The sequence below is a fragment of the Odocoileus virginianus genome, chromosome 24, assembly GCF_023699985.2.
Source record: "Odocoileus virginianus isolate 20LAN1187 ecotype Illinois chromosome 24, Ovbor_1.2, whole genome shotgun sequence".
Classification (NCBI taxonomy): domain Eukaryota; kingdom Metazoa; phylum Chordata; class Mammalia; order Artiodactyla; family Cervidae; genus Odocoileus; species Odocoileus virginianus.
In genome coordinates this window covers 24,418,032-24,436,202 of record NC_069697.1, presented here as the reverse complement: position 1 = coordinate 24,436,202, position 18,171 = coordinate 24,418,032, and the positions used below count along the sequence as shown (strand labels likewise).

Here is an 18,171-nt window from a genome sequence, read left to right as displayed (position 1 = left end):
ATGGTAGCATATAAGTGCTTATTATGTGACAGATACACAATTATCTCATCACAAATCTATGAGGTAGGTACCAGTGCCACTGTTTTACAAATGAGGAAATTGATGATCCAAGGGGTTAACTTATTCAAGGTCACACATAAGTGTCAAAGTCACGATTTGAATCCAGGTTTGTCTGACTAACTCCAGAACCATTATGCTCTATTCCTCCCTTTGTTCATTCATTTATTCATGTAGTTATTTAAGTTTATTCACTGATACCCTCCTATGTACCAGGCACTGTGTGAACTGCTAACTGTGAAGTGTTCCTCCTTTCAAGAAGCTTACAACCGAATGCAGGAAGCTAACATACAGTAATCACTCATTCATGCATGGTTATAAGCTGAGATAGATATGCTAAAGGAAAGGGAAAGTTCTACTACTGGCTACAACAAAGGAGTTTACCTGACTAGAGTATCAAGGAGGCTTCCCTGAAGAAGTGATCCTGGAGCTGAGAGCTGATGAGTGAGCAGGAGTTAACCAGGCAAAGTGGAGAGAAGGGAGAGCATTCCAGGCTGCAGGGGCAGCAAGTGCAAAAGCCCTCCTACAAAAGGAACCAAGATTTTCTGCAGGGAAGAAGGAGGCCTAGGGGCTGAAGAGTAGAGAGCAAGGGGTAAGCAGTATGAGAGGAGAGCAGAGAGGCAGTAGGGTCAGACCACTGCAGACATTGCAGTAATAAGATGTTGAGTTTTTTTGGTTTGACAAGTTGGAGGAAACAGACACTCAAGAGAGCTGGTGAGAAGGTGAAAATGAAAAATGAAAGCGTTAGTCGCTCAACCATGTCTGACTCTTGTGACCCCATGGACTGTAGCCTGCCACGCTCCTCTTTCCATGGAATTCTCCAGGCAAGAATACTGGAGTGAGTAGCCATTCCCTTCTCCAGGGGATCTTCCCAACCTAGGGCTGGAACCCAGGTTTCCTGCATTGCAGGAGGATTCTTCACCATCTGGGCCTCCAAGGAAGTCTGGTGAGAAGTAAATAAATCTAACTTCTATGGAGATTACTCATCAATATCTATAAAAAGCCAAAATATGTAAAATGACATATCAGAGTTATTTATTTCAGCATTGTTTTTAGTAGCAGGAGAGTGAAAATAACACAAATCTCTCTTGGTTGGTTATACTGATTATGGTACATCATATAAAAGAATAAAATGCAGTTGTGAAAAAGTCAGGACACACTTTCTACTGATATGGAAACATCTCCAAGATATATTAAGTGGGGGAGAAAAGTTGCAAACTAAACTCTGCATAGTTTGCTGTTTGTATATTTAAAAGAGGGGATATAAATTTATGTCAGCATTTGCTTGATTCTAATGAAGAAACTGTGGAAATGTATACAAGAAACCAATTATGTGGTTATGTGTGTTATGTGAGTTGGGAAGGTTGGGTAAATGGAGAACAGGAGTGAAAGAGAGACTCTTCCCTTTATACCACTTGGTCCTTTTTGTTTTTTTTAACACATTACCTATTCAACAAAAATGAATACATTTATGTAAAAATAGTTTCAACCTTGGTCTAAAGGATAATGCAATGCCGCTAAAGAATTTTAAGCAGTAGGGTGATGTCAGAGTTGGCTTTAGAAAACAATTTCCAAGGTTGAAATGTGGAGAATGAATTGAAAGAGGGTCAGAGTGGATGCTGACAGGACAGTCAATGAGACACCACTTCATATGCACTAGAATGTCTATACCAATAAAGACAGACAGTAACAAGTGCTGGTGCAGATGGGGGGAAATTGGAACCCTTATACATGGCTGGGGGGGATATAAAATGGTGTGGCTATTTTGGTAAATAATTTGGCAGCTCCTCAAAAATGTTAAAGAGTTGCCATATGACCCAACAATTCCTCTCATAAGTAAATAACTTAATAGAATTGAAAACATGTATCAGTGCTCATGCCCCATGCACACTTGCAGTCAGTGGGTGAGCTAGGGCAGCAAGGCAGCCTCCTTATAGCTCTGTGGAGTGCCTCGAGCCTCCCTACTGGAGTCGCTGGCAGGGGCCAGCCTGGCAGTGGTGTGTTCTACATCAATGGCTCCAGCCGGATTCATTGGACTAGGCAAATGGGGCATCCCATGGCAAAAAAAAAAAAAAAAAAAAAAAATCTCATGGACATGGCTATCCACTTGTTATTTATGATGTGTTCCCTGATGCATGCGGAGAATTTCTAGATGCAAGTGAGTGTCTTCTCCGGCAGATGTAGCCAGCAAGGATGGAATTATTACAGTGTTGCCCACCAGTATCAATGCAACACAAGCTTATTCTGGAGCAAATGGGATTCCAAAAAAAGCGAAGCAAGGCTCACTTTTAACAGACTCTAGTACTACTGATCCTATAGTTTGGAAAGATTTGGCCAAAGAAGTTGAGAAAATGGGAGCAATTTTCAGGGTTGCCCCTGTTTCTGATGGTGTGGAAGCTACTCAGTCTGGGAACCTCATGTTTATGGTGGGAGGTGTGCTGTGCTAAGTTGCTTCAGTTATGTCCTACTCATTGTGACCCTATGGACTGTAGTCCACCAGACTCCTCTGTTCGTGGGGATTCGCCAGGCAAGAATACTGGAGTGGGGTGCCATTTCTTACTCCAGGGAATCTTCCTGACCCAGGGATCAATTCCGGGTCTCTTATGTCTCTAGTGTTGGTAGACGGGTTCTTACCACTAGTGCCACCAGAGGAGTCACAGACAAATTTGCTGCTGCCCAAGAGTTGCTGGGGAGCAAGGATTCCAATGTGCTGTATTGTGGAGCCCGTGGGCCTGGGCAGGCTCTGAGGATCTGCTACAACATACTGTTAGCTATTGGTATGATTGGAACTGCTGATGCTATGAATCTAGGAATCAGGTTAGGACCTGACCCAAAACTATTGGCCAAAATCCTTAATGCTCAGGACAGCATTGGTAAAGTGCTGCTTATAATCCCGTATCTGGGGTGACTAATGGAGTTCCCTTCCCTAATAACTATCGGGGTAGATTCAGAACAACACTCATGGTTAAGGATCTGGGATTAGCACAAGACTCTAATGTTAGCACAAACACCCCAATCTTTCTGGGCAGTCAAGCCCATCAGATCTGTGTGGATGATGTGTGCAAAGGGCTGCTCAAAGAAAGGCTGCTTGTCCGTGTTCCAGTTTCTATGAGAAGAGGAGACATTCTGAGTCTGTCCACCTTTGGCAGTGGACACTATTGGAAACCAAACTCTATCTCGGAACCTCTTTATTGCTCACTCTGCAAGTAAATAGGTCTGTCTGTTTTCAGTTGTTAGGTCACAGTAAACCCTGGGATGTTTTTCACCCATTTTTAGCTGCTTATTCTTTTTAAAATCTATTTAGCAAATATGTAATACCTGAAATTTTTCCCTGTAAGCCTCTAATGATCCCTTGCTAACTAGCTGATTGGCTTTTTTAAACACTTGAGAACTTCTCTGGTGGTATAAGGATCCCCCTGCCAATGCAGGGGACAGGGGTTTGATCTCTGGTCGGGGAAGATTCCACATGCTGCGGAGCAACCAAGCCCATGTGCCACAACTACCAAGCCTATGTGCTGCAACTGCGAAGCCGGTGCACCCAGACAGAGCCTGTGCTCCACACAAGAGAAGCCAAGCACCACAACGAAGAGTAGCCCAGGCTCACCGCAGCTAGAGGAAGCCCGCGTGCAGGAACGAAGCCCCAGCACAACCAAAAAAAATAAACCATCCCTGAGCATCTTTAGGTAAATTGTTGCATATTTCAATTACTACAATTTACAAATAAAGCCTACTTTTTTTTTTCAATACAATAAAACCTATTTTAGAGGGAAGAAAAGAAATTGCCGTGAGGGAAGGAGTTAGAAAGAAGGAAAGCATAGTGAATTACTACCTACGTCCCTCGGAAAGTTTATCCCTTTTGTAGTATTCTTGCATTACTGTTGTTGTTCAGTCGCTCAGTTGTGTCTGACTCTTTGTGACCCCATGGACTGCAGCACGCTGGGCTTCCCTGTCCTTCACTATCTCCCAGAGTTTGCTCAAACTCATATCCATTGGGTCAACGATGATGCATTACTGAGGTTACTGATTCATTTTCTAGGAGTTGATAAAGCAAAAGAATGCCTTGCTGTAGGTTATATAATTTGGACTCTGTTACATTTATCTTGGTGTGTCCCTCTTGTAACAACTCCCAATACTCAGCAAGCTTGTTTTTTATATATTTGCTTCCTTGTACATTCTTACTACATATTTTTGACTTCAAAAGTACACCTTTAGAACTGTTTCAAAGCCAAGAATGATACATGCTTTAGATAATTATTCTTCTAAATATAACCATATAATCTTGAATTCAAATAAATTTCTATTCTGATAATAAAAAGAAAACATATGGTCACACAAATTTGTCCATGAATGTCCACAGCACCAATGTACATAGTGGGTAAAAATGTAAAAACAATTCAAATGTTCTTCAACTAATGAATGGATAACTAAATGTGGTATAGCCAAGGAGTGGCATACTAGTCAGTACTTCCTTCATAAAAAGGAATGAAGATTCATAGTACATCACGGGTGAACCTTGAAAATATTATGCTAAGTAAAAGAAGCCAGTCACAATACGTCACATATTATACAATTTTCCATTTGTATGAAATGTTTAGAATAGGACAATTTATAGCAGAACAGTAATTAGTGGTTGCTTAGGGCTTGAGTAAAATGAGGGAGAGGTAAGGAGACAAATGAGGATTCACTATTGATGGGTATAAATTATTTTAAGGGGGACCAAATGTTCTAAAATTAGATAATAGCTCACGATTCGCTAAAAACCATTGACTGTACACTTTAAATGGGTGAATTGTATGGTATATGAACTATATTTCAATAAAGCTACTTTAAATAAGAGAGAGTTTTCGAATTTCCCCGGTGGTCCAGTGGTTAAGAGTCCATCTTGCAATGAAGAGGAAACAAGTTCAATCGCTGGTCGATGAACTAAGACCCCACATATTGCAGGGGGACTAAGCCCACATACTGCAACTACTGAAGCCTGTGTGTCTAGAGCCTGTGCTCCACAACAAGAGAAGCCACTGCAATGAGAAGCCCAGGCACCACAGCGAAGACTAGCCCCCACTTGCCACAACTAGAGAAAACCCGTGCGCAGCAACAAAGACCCAGCGCAACCAAAAGGAATACAATAAATAAATTAGAAACTCTAAGAGGAATCATGTTCATAGAGACATATCCATAATTTCTCTCAAACTCAATGATCTTTCAAGAAAGAAAAAAATCAGATATAAATTGCCTTTAAAAAAAGTTACAATTCATCTTAAATACTTAGTACAAGCCTGATATAAAAATATATCAAAATGTACTATGGTTATGCAAAACATAGTATTGTATGTCAAGTGTATTTCAATAAAATATATAGCAAAAACTTTTAATTAAAAAATTAAAAATCTATCAATTTTAGTTCAAGACAATAAACTCAGCATAAGATCTATCTTCATATTTTAGTACCTCACAAATTGGGGATGTAATATTTTCATTATGGTTTGGTTTAAAATATTTTATTTCCATACTGTTTTATTCTTTGACTCAGATTTATTTGGAAGACTTGCTTTTTTAACTTCCACATATATGTTTGTTTTGTTGAACGCACACAAGCTCATGTGTCCAACACACAGTGAAGGCCAAACAAACCAGAACATTGGAGTTTGGAACAGAGAAAGGTATGTTGCTGAACCGAGCAAGGAGAATTGGTGGTTAGTGTTCAAAAAACCCAAACTTTTGTGATAGGTTTTGGAGAGCAGTTTTTACAAGCAAAATTGGGGGGCTAGGCCTGCAGGGCACGTGACTTTCTTCTGATTGGTTGGTGGTGAGGTAACAGTATGGTATTGCAGGAATGTTGTGCTCAGAAGTTACCATTCTTTACCTGGTTGGGGGGCTTATTTCCCATAGAAAAACTAAAAATAAATTGCTGTGTATTTCCCTTGAGAAGAAACCAGGGCTCTGCTTTATGACTGCACTATTGTTTTTTGACAGTTCCTCCTTTGTTTCTGCATTCTCTCTCTTCCCTGATTAGTAACTATTTGAATCTGCCCTTTGTGGACTATAGCCCATCAGGCTCCTCTATCCATGGGATTTTCCAGGCAAGAGTACTGGAGTGGGTTGCCATTTCCTTCTCCAGGGGATCTTCCCCACCCAGGGATTGAACCCAGGTCTCCAGCATTGCAGACAGACGCTTTACCATCTGAGCCACCAGGAAGCCCTTGGAATTCAGGGACGGTCTAGGAAGCTGAGGGCTTCCCAGGTGGCACTAGTGGTAAAGAACCCGCCTGCCAGTGCAGGAGGCATAAGAGATGCAGGTTCGATCCCTGGGTTGGGAAGATTCCCTGGAGGAGGGCACAACAACCCATTCCAGTATTCTTGCCTGGAGAATCCCATGGACAGAGGAGCCTGGAGAGTTACAGTCCCTAGGGTCACAGAGAGTGGGACATGACAGAAGTGATTTAACACATATGCTAGGAAGTTGAATCCGGTTTCCTACAAACAAGAAAAGGGAAAAAAAAGAAAAGGGGACGAGGAAAAGGCTTGTGGGGCCTTCACAGGTACACGTGAAAGCCCCACAGGGCCCGCTCAGTTTCATTTGTATTTATATTTTACACTGTAGTCAAAGAATACAGTATGTATTACACAACTCTCTGAAGTTTGAATTACATTCGTTGAGACTGATCTTTAAAATGTTTTACGTATGCTTAAGAGGGATAAGTAGTTTTTACTTTGGGTGAATGGTTCTACATATGTTTATTAAATCAAGCTTGTTAAGTGGGTTACTAAAAAAAAAACTGAGGCCATTGCAGCAGTCCAGTTAAGAGATGATGGTAGGCTAGGAGCAGAGACGATGAAGAGAAGTGTAGGGATTCCAGATTTATTTGGGAAACAAAACAGACCCATCCTGATGTTGGAGGGGGATGGGAGGAATGTAGAGGATATAAGGATGACTTTCTTGGTTTCTTGTTTATGCAATTTGCCAGATGGCAGATACATGAAATTTTAAAAAAGCTTTTTTTTTTTTTTAAGTTCTACCAGTTTATTGCTAACCCATCTCCCTCCACCCTCATGCATGCATGCTCAGTCATGTAACTCCATGGACTGTAGCCGCCAGGCTCCTCTGTTCATGGACTTTTCCAGGCAAGAATACTGGAGTGGGTTGCCAAGATATATGAAATTGAGATAGGGAATTCTAGGAGAGATTAGACATCTATATTTCCCCCAAGAATGTTTCTTTGCTTTCTATGGGGGCCAACAGGGCAGTGGCGAATATTGAGGCTGTGGGTGAGAGCAGCTCCTGCCATTCCTTAAGCCCTCTGCGTATGCATGTGTATCTGTACAACACATCACAGTACGGTAAATCCCCTAGGTAAGAATAAGTTCCATTCCGAGAGTGTGTTCATAAGTCCAGTTTGTTTGTAAGTTCAACAAAGTTAGCCTGGTTACCTAACTAACTTTGGCTATATAGGCTAACACAATAGGCTATATATTTGTTCTTCAGTTGCTAAGTCACATTCCACTCTTTGTGACCCCATAGACTGCAGCACACCAGGCTTCCCTGTTCTTCACTATCTCCCGGAGTTTGCTCAAACTCATGTCCATTGAGTCGGTGATGCCATCCAACATCTCGCCCTCTTCTCCTGCTGTCAATCTTTCCCAGCATCAGGGTGTCTTCCAATGAGTCGGCTCTTTGCATCAGGTGGCCACAGTATTTCAGCTTCAGCATCAGTCCTTTCAATGAATATTCAAGGTTGATTTCCTTTAGGATTGACTGGTTTGATCTCCTTGCAGTCCAAGGGACTCTCAAGAGTGTTCTCTAGGACCACAATTGGAAAACATTCAATTCTTCAGCCTTCTTTATGGTCCAACTCTCACATCCATACATGCTGCTGCTGCTGCTAAGTCGCTTCAGTCGTGTCCGAGTCTGTGCGACCCCACAGACAGCAGCCCACCAGGCTCCCCTGTCCCTGGGATTCTCCAGGCAAGAGCACTGGAGTGGGTTGCCATTTCCTTCTCCAATGCATGAAAGTGAAGATGCTCGACTCTTCGAGACCCCATGGACTGCAGCCTACCGAGCTTCTCCGTCCATAGGATTTTCTAGGCAAGAGTACTGGAGTGGGGTGCCATTGCCTTCTCCAATCCATACATCATGACTATAGGAAAAACCATAGCTTTGACCATACGGGACCTTGGTCAGCAGAGTGATGTCTCTGTACTGTAATAGGTTTATAATACTTTTCACACAAATAATACATACAAAAAACAAGGAAAATAAATGTGATCTTAAAGTGCCTTGAAAACTATAGTAGTACAGTACAGCTGGCATACAGTAGTATAACAGCTGACATACAGGAACTGGCATCAAGAGAACAGAAGAAAAATTACTAGCTGGAGGAGGGAGAAGAGGTGGCAGAGGGTAGAGCGGAGGGATTCGTCAGCGATAGGAGACAGGGAGCAAGCTGCATGTGACAATGTACGTCGGCCCCGTGAACCAACTTACCTAATTGGACACGTGAACACACGCACATTCACATCTTCGAAAGTTCACAACTTGAACATAAATTCATATTGGAAGGGTGTGACACCCACTAGACTAACAGCTCAGAAGTCAAGGGTCGAATTTCCTCTAGGCACTTGGGGACCTCGCCCAGAAACTGCCCCTGCCCTCTCAGAGTGTACATTTCTCCGAGCCCCGCCCACGGGGATTTCCGGCTGTCCTTTTGCACCCGCCTCTCCCTGAAGCCCTTGGCTCCGCCCCTACTGCAACCATTGCCTTCTAGCCTAGAGGGGAATGGAGTGATTGACGAGCACGTTCTCCAATCCTAACGCAGAATGAACACATATTGCCAATTAGACGGTAGCAGGGGCGGATGCTGAAGCCTACGGTGGGAGGGTTACCAGGAAGTGAGTGGAGGCTAAGAAGGACAAGTCCGCGCCGGCAGTGGTGTAAGGGTGACCGGACATCTAGATACCCCAGTCTCCTTCTTTCTCCATTCCTGGGTGAGGAGTCCCTTCACAGCTGGGAGTCAGGATCTCTATTTGCCCTTTTGAATTGGGGGGGGGGGGTGTGTCTACTATGTAAGCATTTGAGGATCTTTCCTGATCTTCCTACCTCCTTTCGCCCCAAGTCAGTTCCTTCTCTTAGCCTGGGGTGGGAGTCTTGTCCCCCGTCACTCTCCGCCGGGAGCGGTAAAGTGTTTAAGGTCTTTCCGCAGCCTCTGGGTGCTTAAAGTCTTCCGGACTCGGTCACGAAAAGGCAGATGAATCAATAGGGATTTAGGTTTAGGGAGATTCACGGACTCAGCCTCTCTCGCGAGGAGTTAGAAGCCTCCTGCCGCGGCCAGCGCTAGTGGAAGGTGGAGGGTCTCTGGGAGCTAGGTTCCTGTGGCTAGGGAACTAGGGATAGAATTAAATATTGGAGGCGAAGGAATGGGTGGAAAGAAACCTTTCTTCCGTGGAGGTCGTAGAAGTTCTCTAAGGGACTGCATAGAGTGGAGCCAGAGTCGTTGGAGTTGGGCTTGGGGCTTGGTCTCTAAACCCCCCACCCACTTCTGGGTCATCAGCTATTTGCCTTCATTTCTTTCTCAGGCTGAAGGAAACATCTGAATATGTGGAATCCCAATGCCGGTAGGTGTTTGGGGGATCGCTTCTCTTGCCCCAACCCCTTTTCAGATGGACCACAACAGGAGGTTTCTGTGGCGGTTTATCCTCCTCCTCTCCACTAACCCGCAAAAGCAAAGTCCTTAGTCGCTGACCCATCCTCTCGTCTTTTCCCGGAGTTCACTGTCTCCGTTTCTCCCCCGCCCTGCCAGGGACCTTCCCTTTTGTCTCCTGTAAGTTTGCCTCTCCTTCCCTTCATTCTCTTTCCTCACCTTCCCATTTGTCTTTAACTGTTGAGTTATTTTTTTTTTTTTTGAGTGATTCTTTTTGTTGTTGTTTGTTGTCAGAGGCTCTGGGAAGTGTAATCTTAATTTATTCTTTGTTTCTTCCACCAGGGCAGCCAGGACCATATCCACACCCCCCTAACGCCGGGTATCCTGGAGGTTGCAATCCTGCCCATCCGCCACCTGCCAACCCTCCGTTTCCTCCAGGCCCCTTTCCCACTCCCCCAGGAGCACCCCAGGGGAATCCAGCCTTTCCCCCTGGTGGGCCCTGTCATCCCGTGCCACAACCAGGATATCCAGGATGCCAGCCCTCAGGTCCCTACCCCCCTCCATACCCACCACCTGCCCCTGGCATGTGTCCTGTGAATCCATTGGTTCCTGGTATAGTAGGACCAGGAATAGTGATTGACAAGAAAGTGCACAAGAAAATGAAGAAAGCTCATAAAAAGAAGCAGAAGCACCATAAACATGGCAAGGTAAGTGCCCCTGGAGCCTGGCTGGGAAGGGGCACCCTTCACAGGGGCTAAGCGGGCAGGGGGAGGGCAAGGCATGGGGGGGTTGAAGTATGAGGATGTGGGACAGTGACTGCGTAAAGGATCCCCACTGGGAAGAATCTGATCATCTTAAAAAATTTATTAGGCTTATTAGGCCTTCTATCTGAGAGGTGCTAGGCTGAGCCTCAGAATGGATGTCAGCGTCAAAAGTCTTTCTAGTTTGCCTTTCTCTTCCCAGAACTGCCCACCCCAGCCCCACCCCGTGCTTGTTTTAGCAAGTTGGACACACCCACTGAGGTGGTCAAATATCAAGTAATAGAGTCAGTCGTTTGACTAAGCAAACTCTTATATAATAATTAACTTGTAATAATCTGGCCCTAGGTCCTGAAGTTTCTTTCTCTCCTTCAGTGTTCTCAGGGTGTTGTGTTAGTTACATGGGTCCCATTATCCCACTATTCAGTAGGGAAACTGAGGACGAGAGAAGTCAGACTCTCAGCCTCTAATAAAACCCGAGTTTCATGCTCAGCCCCAAGGTTAAATATCTTCACTCCAGAGGACTGTTCATTGGCAAGGGTAAAAGTAGCTCTCAGGACAACTCTGGAAGGAGTGAACCAACCCCGATCTTGAGGAGGCCTTAATATACATTTTTCCGCCCAATATTTGCCTTATGACTTTGGATGCTAATTCTAGTTCTCCATCTTTGGTAGAAGTCTGAGGAGAAGAAAAGGTGAGCTTGAATGGAGACACTCAAAAATGTTTTTGATGACAGTTTTGGTGGGAGTATACGTGTAAAGAACCTTGACTAGTATTCTCCCAGCCTCCTCTCCCACCTTCCTCACTTTCTCTCAGTTGGGACTTAGGAAAAAGTAGAAATAGATGCACACACAGCTCCTGATTCTACTCACTTTTCTTTGTCTCATAGCCACTAGGAATGTCCATGCAGCTAATAAATACTATAAGGGAGCAGCTGTTCCTTGTACAGTTCTACTCTAGTGCCTATAATTTATTCCTTGCCTAGGCATTGGCTCAAGTAAAGAAAACTGGGAACTTTCTCCAAATGTAGTATGTTAAATTCTGTGCAGTGATTTAGGATGGTTTCATCCATTCCTGTATGCTCACTGCTGAAGGAAATCCTTGCTTTTGCTGTTTAAGGGACAGTTGAGTTGAAGACTCCTGACCTTCTTAGAAAGCAAAGGGCACTGGGGTGGAGGTATAGGGCACCAAAGAACGTCCCTGAAGTAACAAAAGTCATTTGGATCTGATGTATCCTTTCCCCTTTCCCCTTGCAGCATTCCTCCTCCTCCTCCTCTTCCAGCAGTGACTCTGACTGAATACAGGGCCTGGACCCTTCCCTCGAGTCTCTCCAGTTCAGCTCTCCCATCAAGCTTCAGATGCCATCTTGTGCTGGGGAAATTAACTCTTGCTACCCCTTCACCCCCACCTCTGCAATCTAAGCCTCATTCTGCTGTTCAGCGCTCACTAGCTAGGACAAATCGGAAAAGAATTGCCACGGGCTAACAAAGGCCGTCTTCTCACTGCTTGGATAGAACTTTTAGCTGATGAGTTTGACAGGAGAACTGTTTTTTGAAGATGGTAAGATTTGAGCTAAATGCTAAAGACAAGTCTAAGATCTGTAAAATGTGATTTTTTTTTTTAAACTTTCTTTTGTAACACTTATGATTGAGGAGATGCTGTGGACATTGAGTTATGGAAAGGAAAAACGACCTGTACCTTTCTTGTAATTGTAGCATGCTTGGGTGATTTAGTGGCAAATAAACATTTCCCAGCAGGCCTCTCATTGATGGCATTCACTGCAAGGCTGATGGCAAGTGGAGTCCATTTGGTTGATGAGCTCTGACTGCCATTTTGAAAACAAATCTCTGTTCTCTCACTCAGTATGCTGTCTCAGGCCCTCCTCTCACTCTCCACCTCTCAGTCCAAATAAAGCTGTTTCTCCTGGTCTCTGTTCACCTGTACCGTTACCTTGGTTGGGCCTAGCACCTTCTACTAGTTCTGCTGCCCTAGAAAAAAATGAAAGAATAGATTTATCAAGTGGATGGTGGAGAGGAGCTGGGAAAGGCATGTGCTTAGGGACAGGGTCTAAAGCTCCACAGCATGTTTGGGAAACACAGTTCTCCCAGTGGGCCTAGATTAGTTCCCTGGAAAGTGTTTATTGAGGAAATACTGTGTTTTGGTGCTGAAAGTACAAAGACATAGAATAACACAGTCTCTGCCCTTCATGGCCTTTGAGAGCTAATGAAGCAGATTGTCGTGTGAATATATGAATAGGTTATTATAGTATAGAAGTGAGTAAGACAGGGATTAAGTGGTGGGGGAGCAAAGGAGGGAGCGACAGTGCCACTGGGAAATGAGTGGGGTCCTGGCTGGGCCTCTGGACACATAGGGGTTTCCCTGTTATGTCTTCATGGCAGCTCCATGAGGTAGGTACTACTGTTCCTGTTTTGAGGAAGAAGAAAACTTCAGTCAGGATTTGAACTTGGGCAGTGTGGCTCCTGTGTCTGTGCTTGTAACCCAGTGGGTTTCCAGCAGAAGAAGCAGTTTTGCAGAGGCAAAGATTTGTAAAAAGGCAAAGGATGGACATTCAGAAATTCCTGAGCCTGAGATACCATACCAGAGCCTGATAGCAGGAAGTGAGGCTCTCAATGGGTTTAGAGGAAGGAGTGGACCTGAGCGATGTTTCTTAGGTGGAACCCACAGGGTTTAGGGATTTAAGTGTGGGAATTGAACAGGGAAGTTGTGTTTTTAGTTGACTGGGTTTCATCAGTGACTTGTCCTGGGATTGAGATATATGAAAAACATGCTTGAATATATTAGATCTAGCTTCTAATTTTATTAGGAAATCCAAGACCAAGCTGGAGAAGGAAATGGCAACCCACTCCAGTATTCTTGCCTGGAAAATTCCATGGACAGAGGAGCCTGGCGGGCTACAGTCCATGGGGTCACAAAGAGTCAGACACGATTGAGTGACTGAGCACCAAGACCTGTTTTCCAGTGTCCTGAATTTGGGGGCCATTCTAAGGGTTTCTTCCTCTGTAACACTCTGTTTTCATTTATTTATTAGCACTTCCTTTTCCAGGAGAAGGGAAAGGTGGGCATAAGGGGATTGTGAGGTGAAAAAAACAGTGTTGACAAACCACAAATTAAGGAGAGACAATGAGAAATGGCTCAAGGGAGAAAACACAAAGAGAAACAAGTTAGGGAGAAAATTCACCCACCTCCTTCCCCAGTTTTAGCCATAAACAGCCCATTTCCCCTTCCTGCCTTTTCTTTTTCTAACAGCACCTTGCTATTTTGCTATGGTTGTTTCTCAAAAGTTGATTAACTTTTTGAAAGCTAAAAGAAATACATGTACCTGGGTGGGGGGGGATGTAACATTAATAGGATGTTCAGCAGAAAAGTAAGGTTCTCCTCATAGCAGATTTCTAATTTACTCCCCAAAGGCAACTATGACTACTAAATTCTTTTGTAAACTTTCAGAGCTGTTCTGCACATAAGTAAACATCCTGTTTCTACCTTACACGGTTCCTATTGCTCCTAGCCCACTTTATATCAAATGAGAGCCCTCTTTTGGATCTAATATTTTCCCATTTAATTATCTATTTTGGAGTTGATTCCATATCAGTGTGGGTGTGTAACATTGTTTTAATAGCATTTTATTCAATCTTTTTTTGTTGGAATTTTTAAATGTTTCCATCTTTGCTATACACTTAACTGCTATGGGAAACGTTTTGGTATGTATATCTTTGCCAGAGGTTGCAACATTGGTTGCTCATGGCTATTTCTGGCTATGGACTTTTTTTGTTTGAGGGACTACTCTGTTAATTTTCAGACCTTTTCAATAAAGGTTCAGATTTCACATTTCTGAAGACAAATTTCTGAACCACTACTGATCATTCCTTATAGATGGATCCTATATTCTCCATGGGCTTCCCAGGTGGCACTAGTGGTAAAGAACCCACCTGGCAATGCAGGAGGCATAAGAGACTTGGGTTCAATCCCCTGGAGGAGGGCAGGGCAACCCACTTCAGTCTTCTTGCCTGGAGAATCCCATGGACAGAGGAGCCTGGTGGGCTACAGTCCATAAGGTCGCAAAGAGTTGGACACGACTGAAGCGACTTAGGCAGGCATGCATACTCTCCAGTCTTAATCATCCTTTCAGCTTCCTGTTGCCTTTCTTCAGGCAAGTTACATTAGTTACCTGGCTCTCCAGGGCATTGGGTTGGCGCGCCCTGTTTTGTGCATCAGTGTAAGACTCTAAAGATAGTGGTTCTCAAATGTTTTTATTTTATGCCCTGTATCCATGAGAGAATCTGGAGTTCTACCATTCTGTCCTTACTAGAAACTGAGTGTAGTAAGAGTTCCACACAATTAATTGAAAATGGGAAAGGATAGGAAACTCATTAAATCTAAAATGCAAATTGACACTGCAGCTTTAGGACTGTAAGTCATGGGACAAATCATCAGTTTGCTGTCTTTCTGGAATCATTTCCCTGCATCAGGGTGTTTTATAGTCACAGACAAGTTTACTCTCTTGACTAGTTCGGTTCTTCTGAGAATAATTTATTAATTCATAAAACCATTGAATATTGCTATTGGATGCATCTCTTTCAAAGCTGGCTGCGACTGTTGGCTGGCCCCAACAGAAGCCAGGTTATTGTTAATAGAATTATGTTGTGTTATTTTCTTGTTCAGTCACTAAGTCGTGTTATTTTATCAACTTTTAATTTGATCTTTATTTTCTCTACCATTATTAGAGATGACTTCACAGATAGCCACTCACTTTATGTTTTTGCCACTCACTTTTACTCCAGCTCTTAGAGCTCTTGGGGTGTAAATGCAAAATCTTGAGGTTAATTTGACCTTCAGCCCAGGCCCTCACTGGGGCTTCCCGGGTGATTCAGTGGGTAAGAATCTGCCTGCAAAGCAGCAATAGACGCGGGTTCAATCCCTAGGTCAGGAAGATCCCCTGGAGAAGGTCATGGCATTCCACTTCAGTATTCTTGCTTGGAGAATCCTATGGACAGAGATGCCTGGTGGACTACAGTCCATGGGATCACAAAGAGTCTGACATGAAGTGACTGAGCAAGCTAGGCCTCATAGTAAGCCTGCTCTTGGGTTTGCTTTTCTCTGGGTGTCCTAACATTTTCCTACTTCCTTTACTCTCTCAGTATTTGCTCTGCCCTTTGCCTTTGTTAAATGACAGACTTCTTTTTATTTCTCACACTGTTCCTAATGCCCACCTATCATTTGGAGGGTGGCAGGAAAGACGATGGAGTCCCCAGGCTTTATTTTCCACTTCAGAAAGCTATGTCTCTTTAGATAACTCCCCTGAATTGAAGTTGCCCAATAAAACCTGATGAATATTAAGGCCAGAGTTAGTGAAGTCATCACTCAGTCGTGTCTGACTTTTTGCGACCCCATGGACTGTAGCCCACCAGGCTCCTCCATCCATGGAATTTTCCAGGCAAGAATACTGGAGTGGGTTGCCATTTCCTTCTCCAGGCCAGAACTAACACCCAAAGAACTTGAATGTGGGTAAACAATAACCCTGTAGTAGCTGTCTCTTTCAGTAGCCTTTTTTTTTTTTTTAAATTTAGTTTTATTCTCTTTCAGGTTTCTTCTCTATTTTTTGAACAAAAGTTTTAATGTGGAAATTTACAGATATGTACAAGAGTAGGGAAAGCAGATTTCCCATACCTAACTCCAGTAATTATTAAGTTTGTTCAGTTGGTTTGTGTGTGTGTATGTGTGTTTCACACACCCCAACCAGGGATCAATCCTGAAACCCCTGTAGTGGAAGCACAGAGACTTTTTTTAAGCATTTAAAAAATATGACCCAGCAATGCCTTGCTTTATTTATTCATTTATTTGGCTGTGCTGGGTTGTAGTTGGTGGCACATGGGTTCCTTGTTGCCACACACAGGATCTTCCCTGTGGCATGTGGGATCTAGTTCCCTGACTAGAGATGAAACCTGGGCCCCCTGGGAGCATGGCATCTTAGTCACTGGACCGGACCTCCAGGGAAGTCCCACACTTTGCCAATCTTGTTCCATTCCACATCATATTTTTTCCAATTTTTATTGTGAAAATTATTGTTATTTTTGGGCATGCCACACAACTTATAGGATCTTAGTTCCCTGACCAGGGGTTGAACCTGGGCCACAGCAGTGAAGGTGCAGAGTCCTAGTCACTGGAGCGAAAGGGGATTCCCTGAAAAATAAATAAATATACAAATTCCCTAAAAAATAAAAATTATTTTTTAAAAGTTTGAAGAACAGTACAATGATCACCTATAAACCTACCATCTGTACTCAACAACTGTTAACATTTTTACCAAATTTGCTTTATTGATATAATGATGTGAAATATTTGAAAGTCTGTTCCATGCATCATGACCCTTCACTTTAAATAGTTCATCACATACCTCTTAGAACAGCATTTCTCCTGGATAGCCATAATTCCATTACCACACTTAAGAAAATTAACAATACTTCCTAATATTAGCTAATATTCATGTCTGAATTTCCTCCTGTCTCCAAAATGTTTTATATAACTATTTAAAAAAAATCCAAATAAGATCCACACATTATATTTGATTATTATTGTCTTTTGAATTTATCCTCTTTCCTCCCCCTCTATTACATTTTCATTTTGATGAGAACAGGCTAGTTGTCTTGTTGAATGTCTTGGATTCTGGATTTGCTGATTATCTATGATATATTTAATTTTTTCCTTGATTTCTTGTAAATTTCCTGTAAATTGCAAGTTGGGTCTGAAGGTTTAATTAGATTAAGATTAAACACTTGAGAAGAATATTTAATAGATAATGCTATGTATTTATTGCATCTCATTAAGGACTATGTCACAGTTGTATTATTACTGATACAAGGTTTGATCACTTGGATAAGGTGGTGACCTATCTGATCTTTCCATTTAAAATTTTTGGGTTTCTTTTTTTCTTTTTTTTTTTTTGCAAATAATCCATGTGATATTTGTTACCAGGTTAGTATCCTTTTCCCTAACAAATTTTCCCTTAAAGTTTTGATGATTGATGACACTTGCTTAAGTCAATTATTTCATTTTGGGTTGGAGAATGATGATTTTGTAATTTTTAAATTTCTCTACATTCCTTATATGGAATTCTTGAAAAAAAGTTTTCCCTTATTGACTAAAGATGAACTACAGTTCTTCCTAGATGAAAAGGTGCTTCTTTCATTTTAATTACCAATTTTCAGAGCAAGGAGTTGGTGTAAAAGTGACCTCCAAGGTGGCAAATTAGCTTTATTCCCTATTTGTATTACTATAGACTAGGGGTTTGTCTTAGTAGTCTCTCCTCACACATCCCATTTTTCTGTCTGGTTTATCCATGGCGATTGCCAACTCTCTCCGCACTTAAACGTGTGGGCTTTCTAACCAGCCCGCTAGGGACCACTAGTTTCCTCCCTGCCCCCAAGTTGCCGCTCTATCATGCTCTTCGCCATTTGCTGCCGGTTGTTCTCTCGCTGGTGCCAACGCTGTCCATGGAGCCGCTCTAGGCTGTTGGGAGGCCGTCTGCATTGCGTGGGGAAGGTTTGGACGACGCAGTCGCCTCGCCGGCCCCCGGGGCGGTTAGCACTTCCGGGGTCGGAGGGTGCGCGGGGTTGAAAGCGGGCCGCTCCGCCCCGTCCCCCTCCCAGACCAGCAGAGGCAGCAGCCGGAGCAGCCGCAGCCTGCGCCCTCTCCCGCCCGCCCGC

General features: G+C 43.3%; 1 protein-coding gene, 1 long non-coding RNA gene and 1 pseudogene across 2 annotated transcripts; 2 read left to right on the top strand and 1 right to left on the bottom strand.

Moving 5' to 3' along the window:
- On the top strand, positions 1–3,187 carry LOC110138181 (3-hydroxyisobutyrate dehydrogenase, mitochondrial pseudogene; annotated as a pseudogene).
- A 2,829-nt stretch (positions 3,188–6,016) lies between these two features.
- LOC139030819 (uncharacterized) lies at positions 6,017–8,745 on the bottom strand. Its single transcript, XR_011483228.1, has 2 exons — positions 8,540–8,745; positions 6,017–7,855 (listed from the first exon to the last, which is right to left on the bottom strand). It is a non-coding gene; the product is annotated as an uncharacterized lncRNA (long non-coding RNA).
- A 165-nt stretch (positions 8,746–8,910) lies between these two features.
- PRR13 (proline rich 13) lies at positions 8,911–12,377 on the top strand. The gene is made up of 4 exons (XM_020895068.2): positions 8,911–9,039; positions 9,628–9,666; positions 10,035–10,399; positions 11,707–12,377. Exons 2-4 carry the CDS (start codon positions 9,648–9,650, stop codon positions 11,746–11,748), a joined length of 426 nt encoding a protein of 141 aa, XP_020750727.1. The 5' UTR covers positions 8,911–9,039; positions 9,628–9,647; the 3' UTR covers positions 11,749–12,377.
- Positions 12,378–18,171: the final 5,794 nt, after the last annotated feature.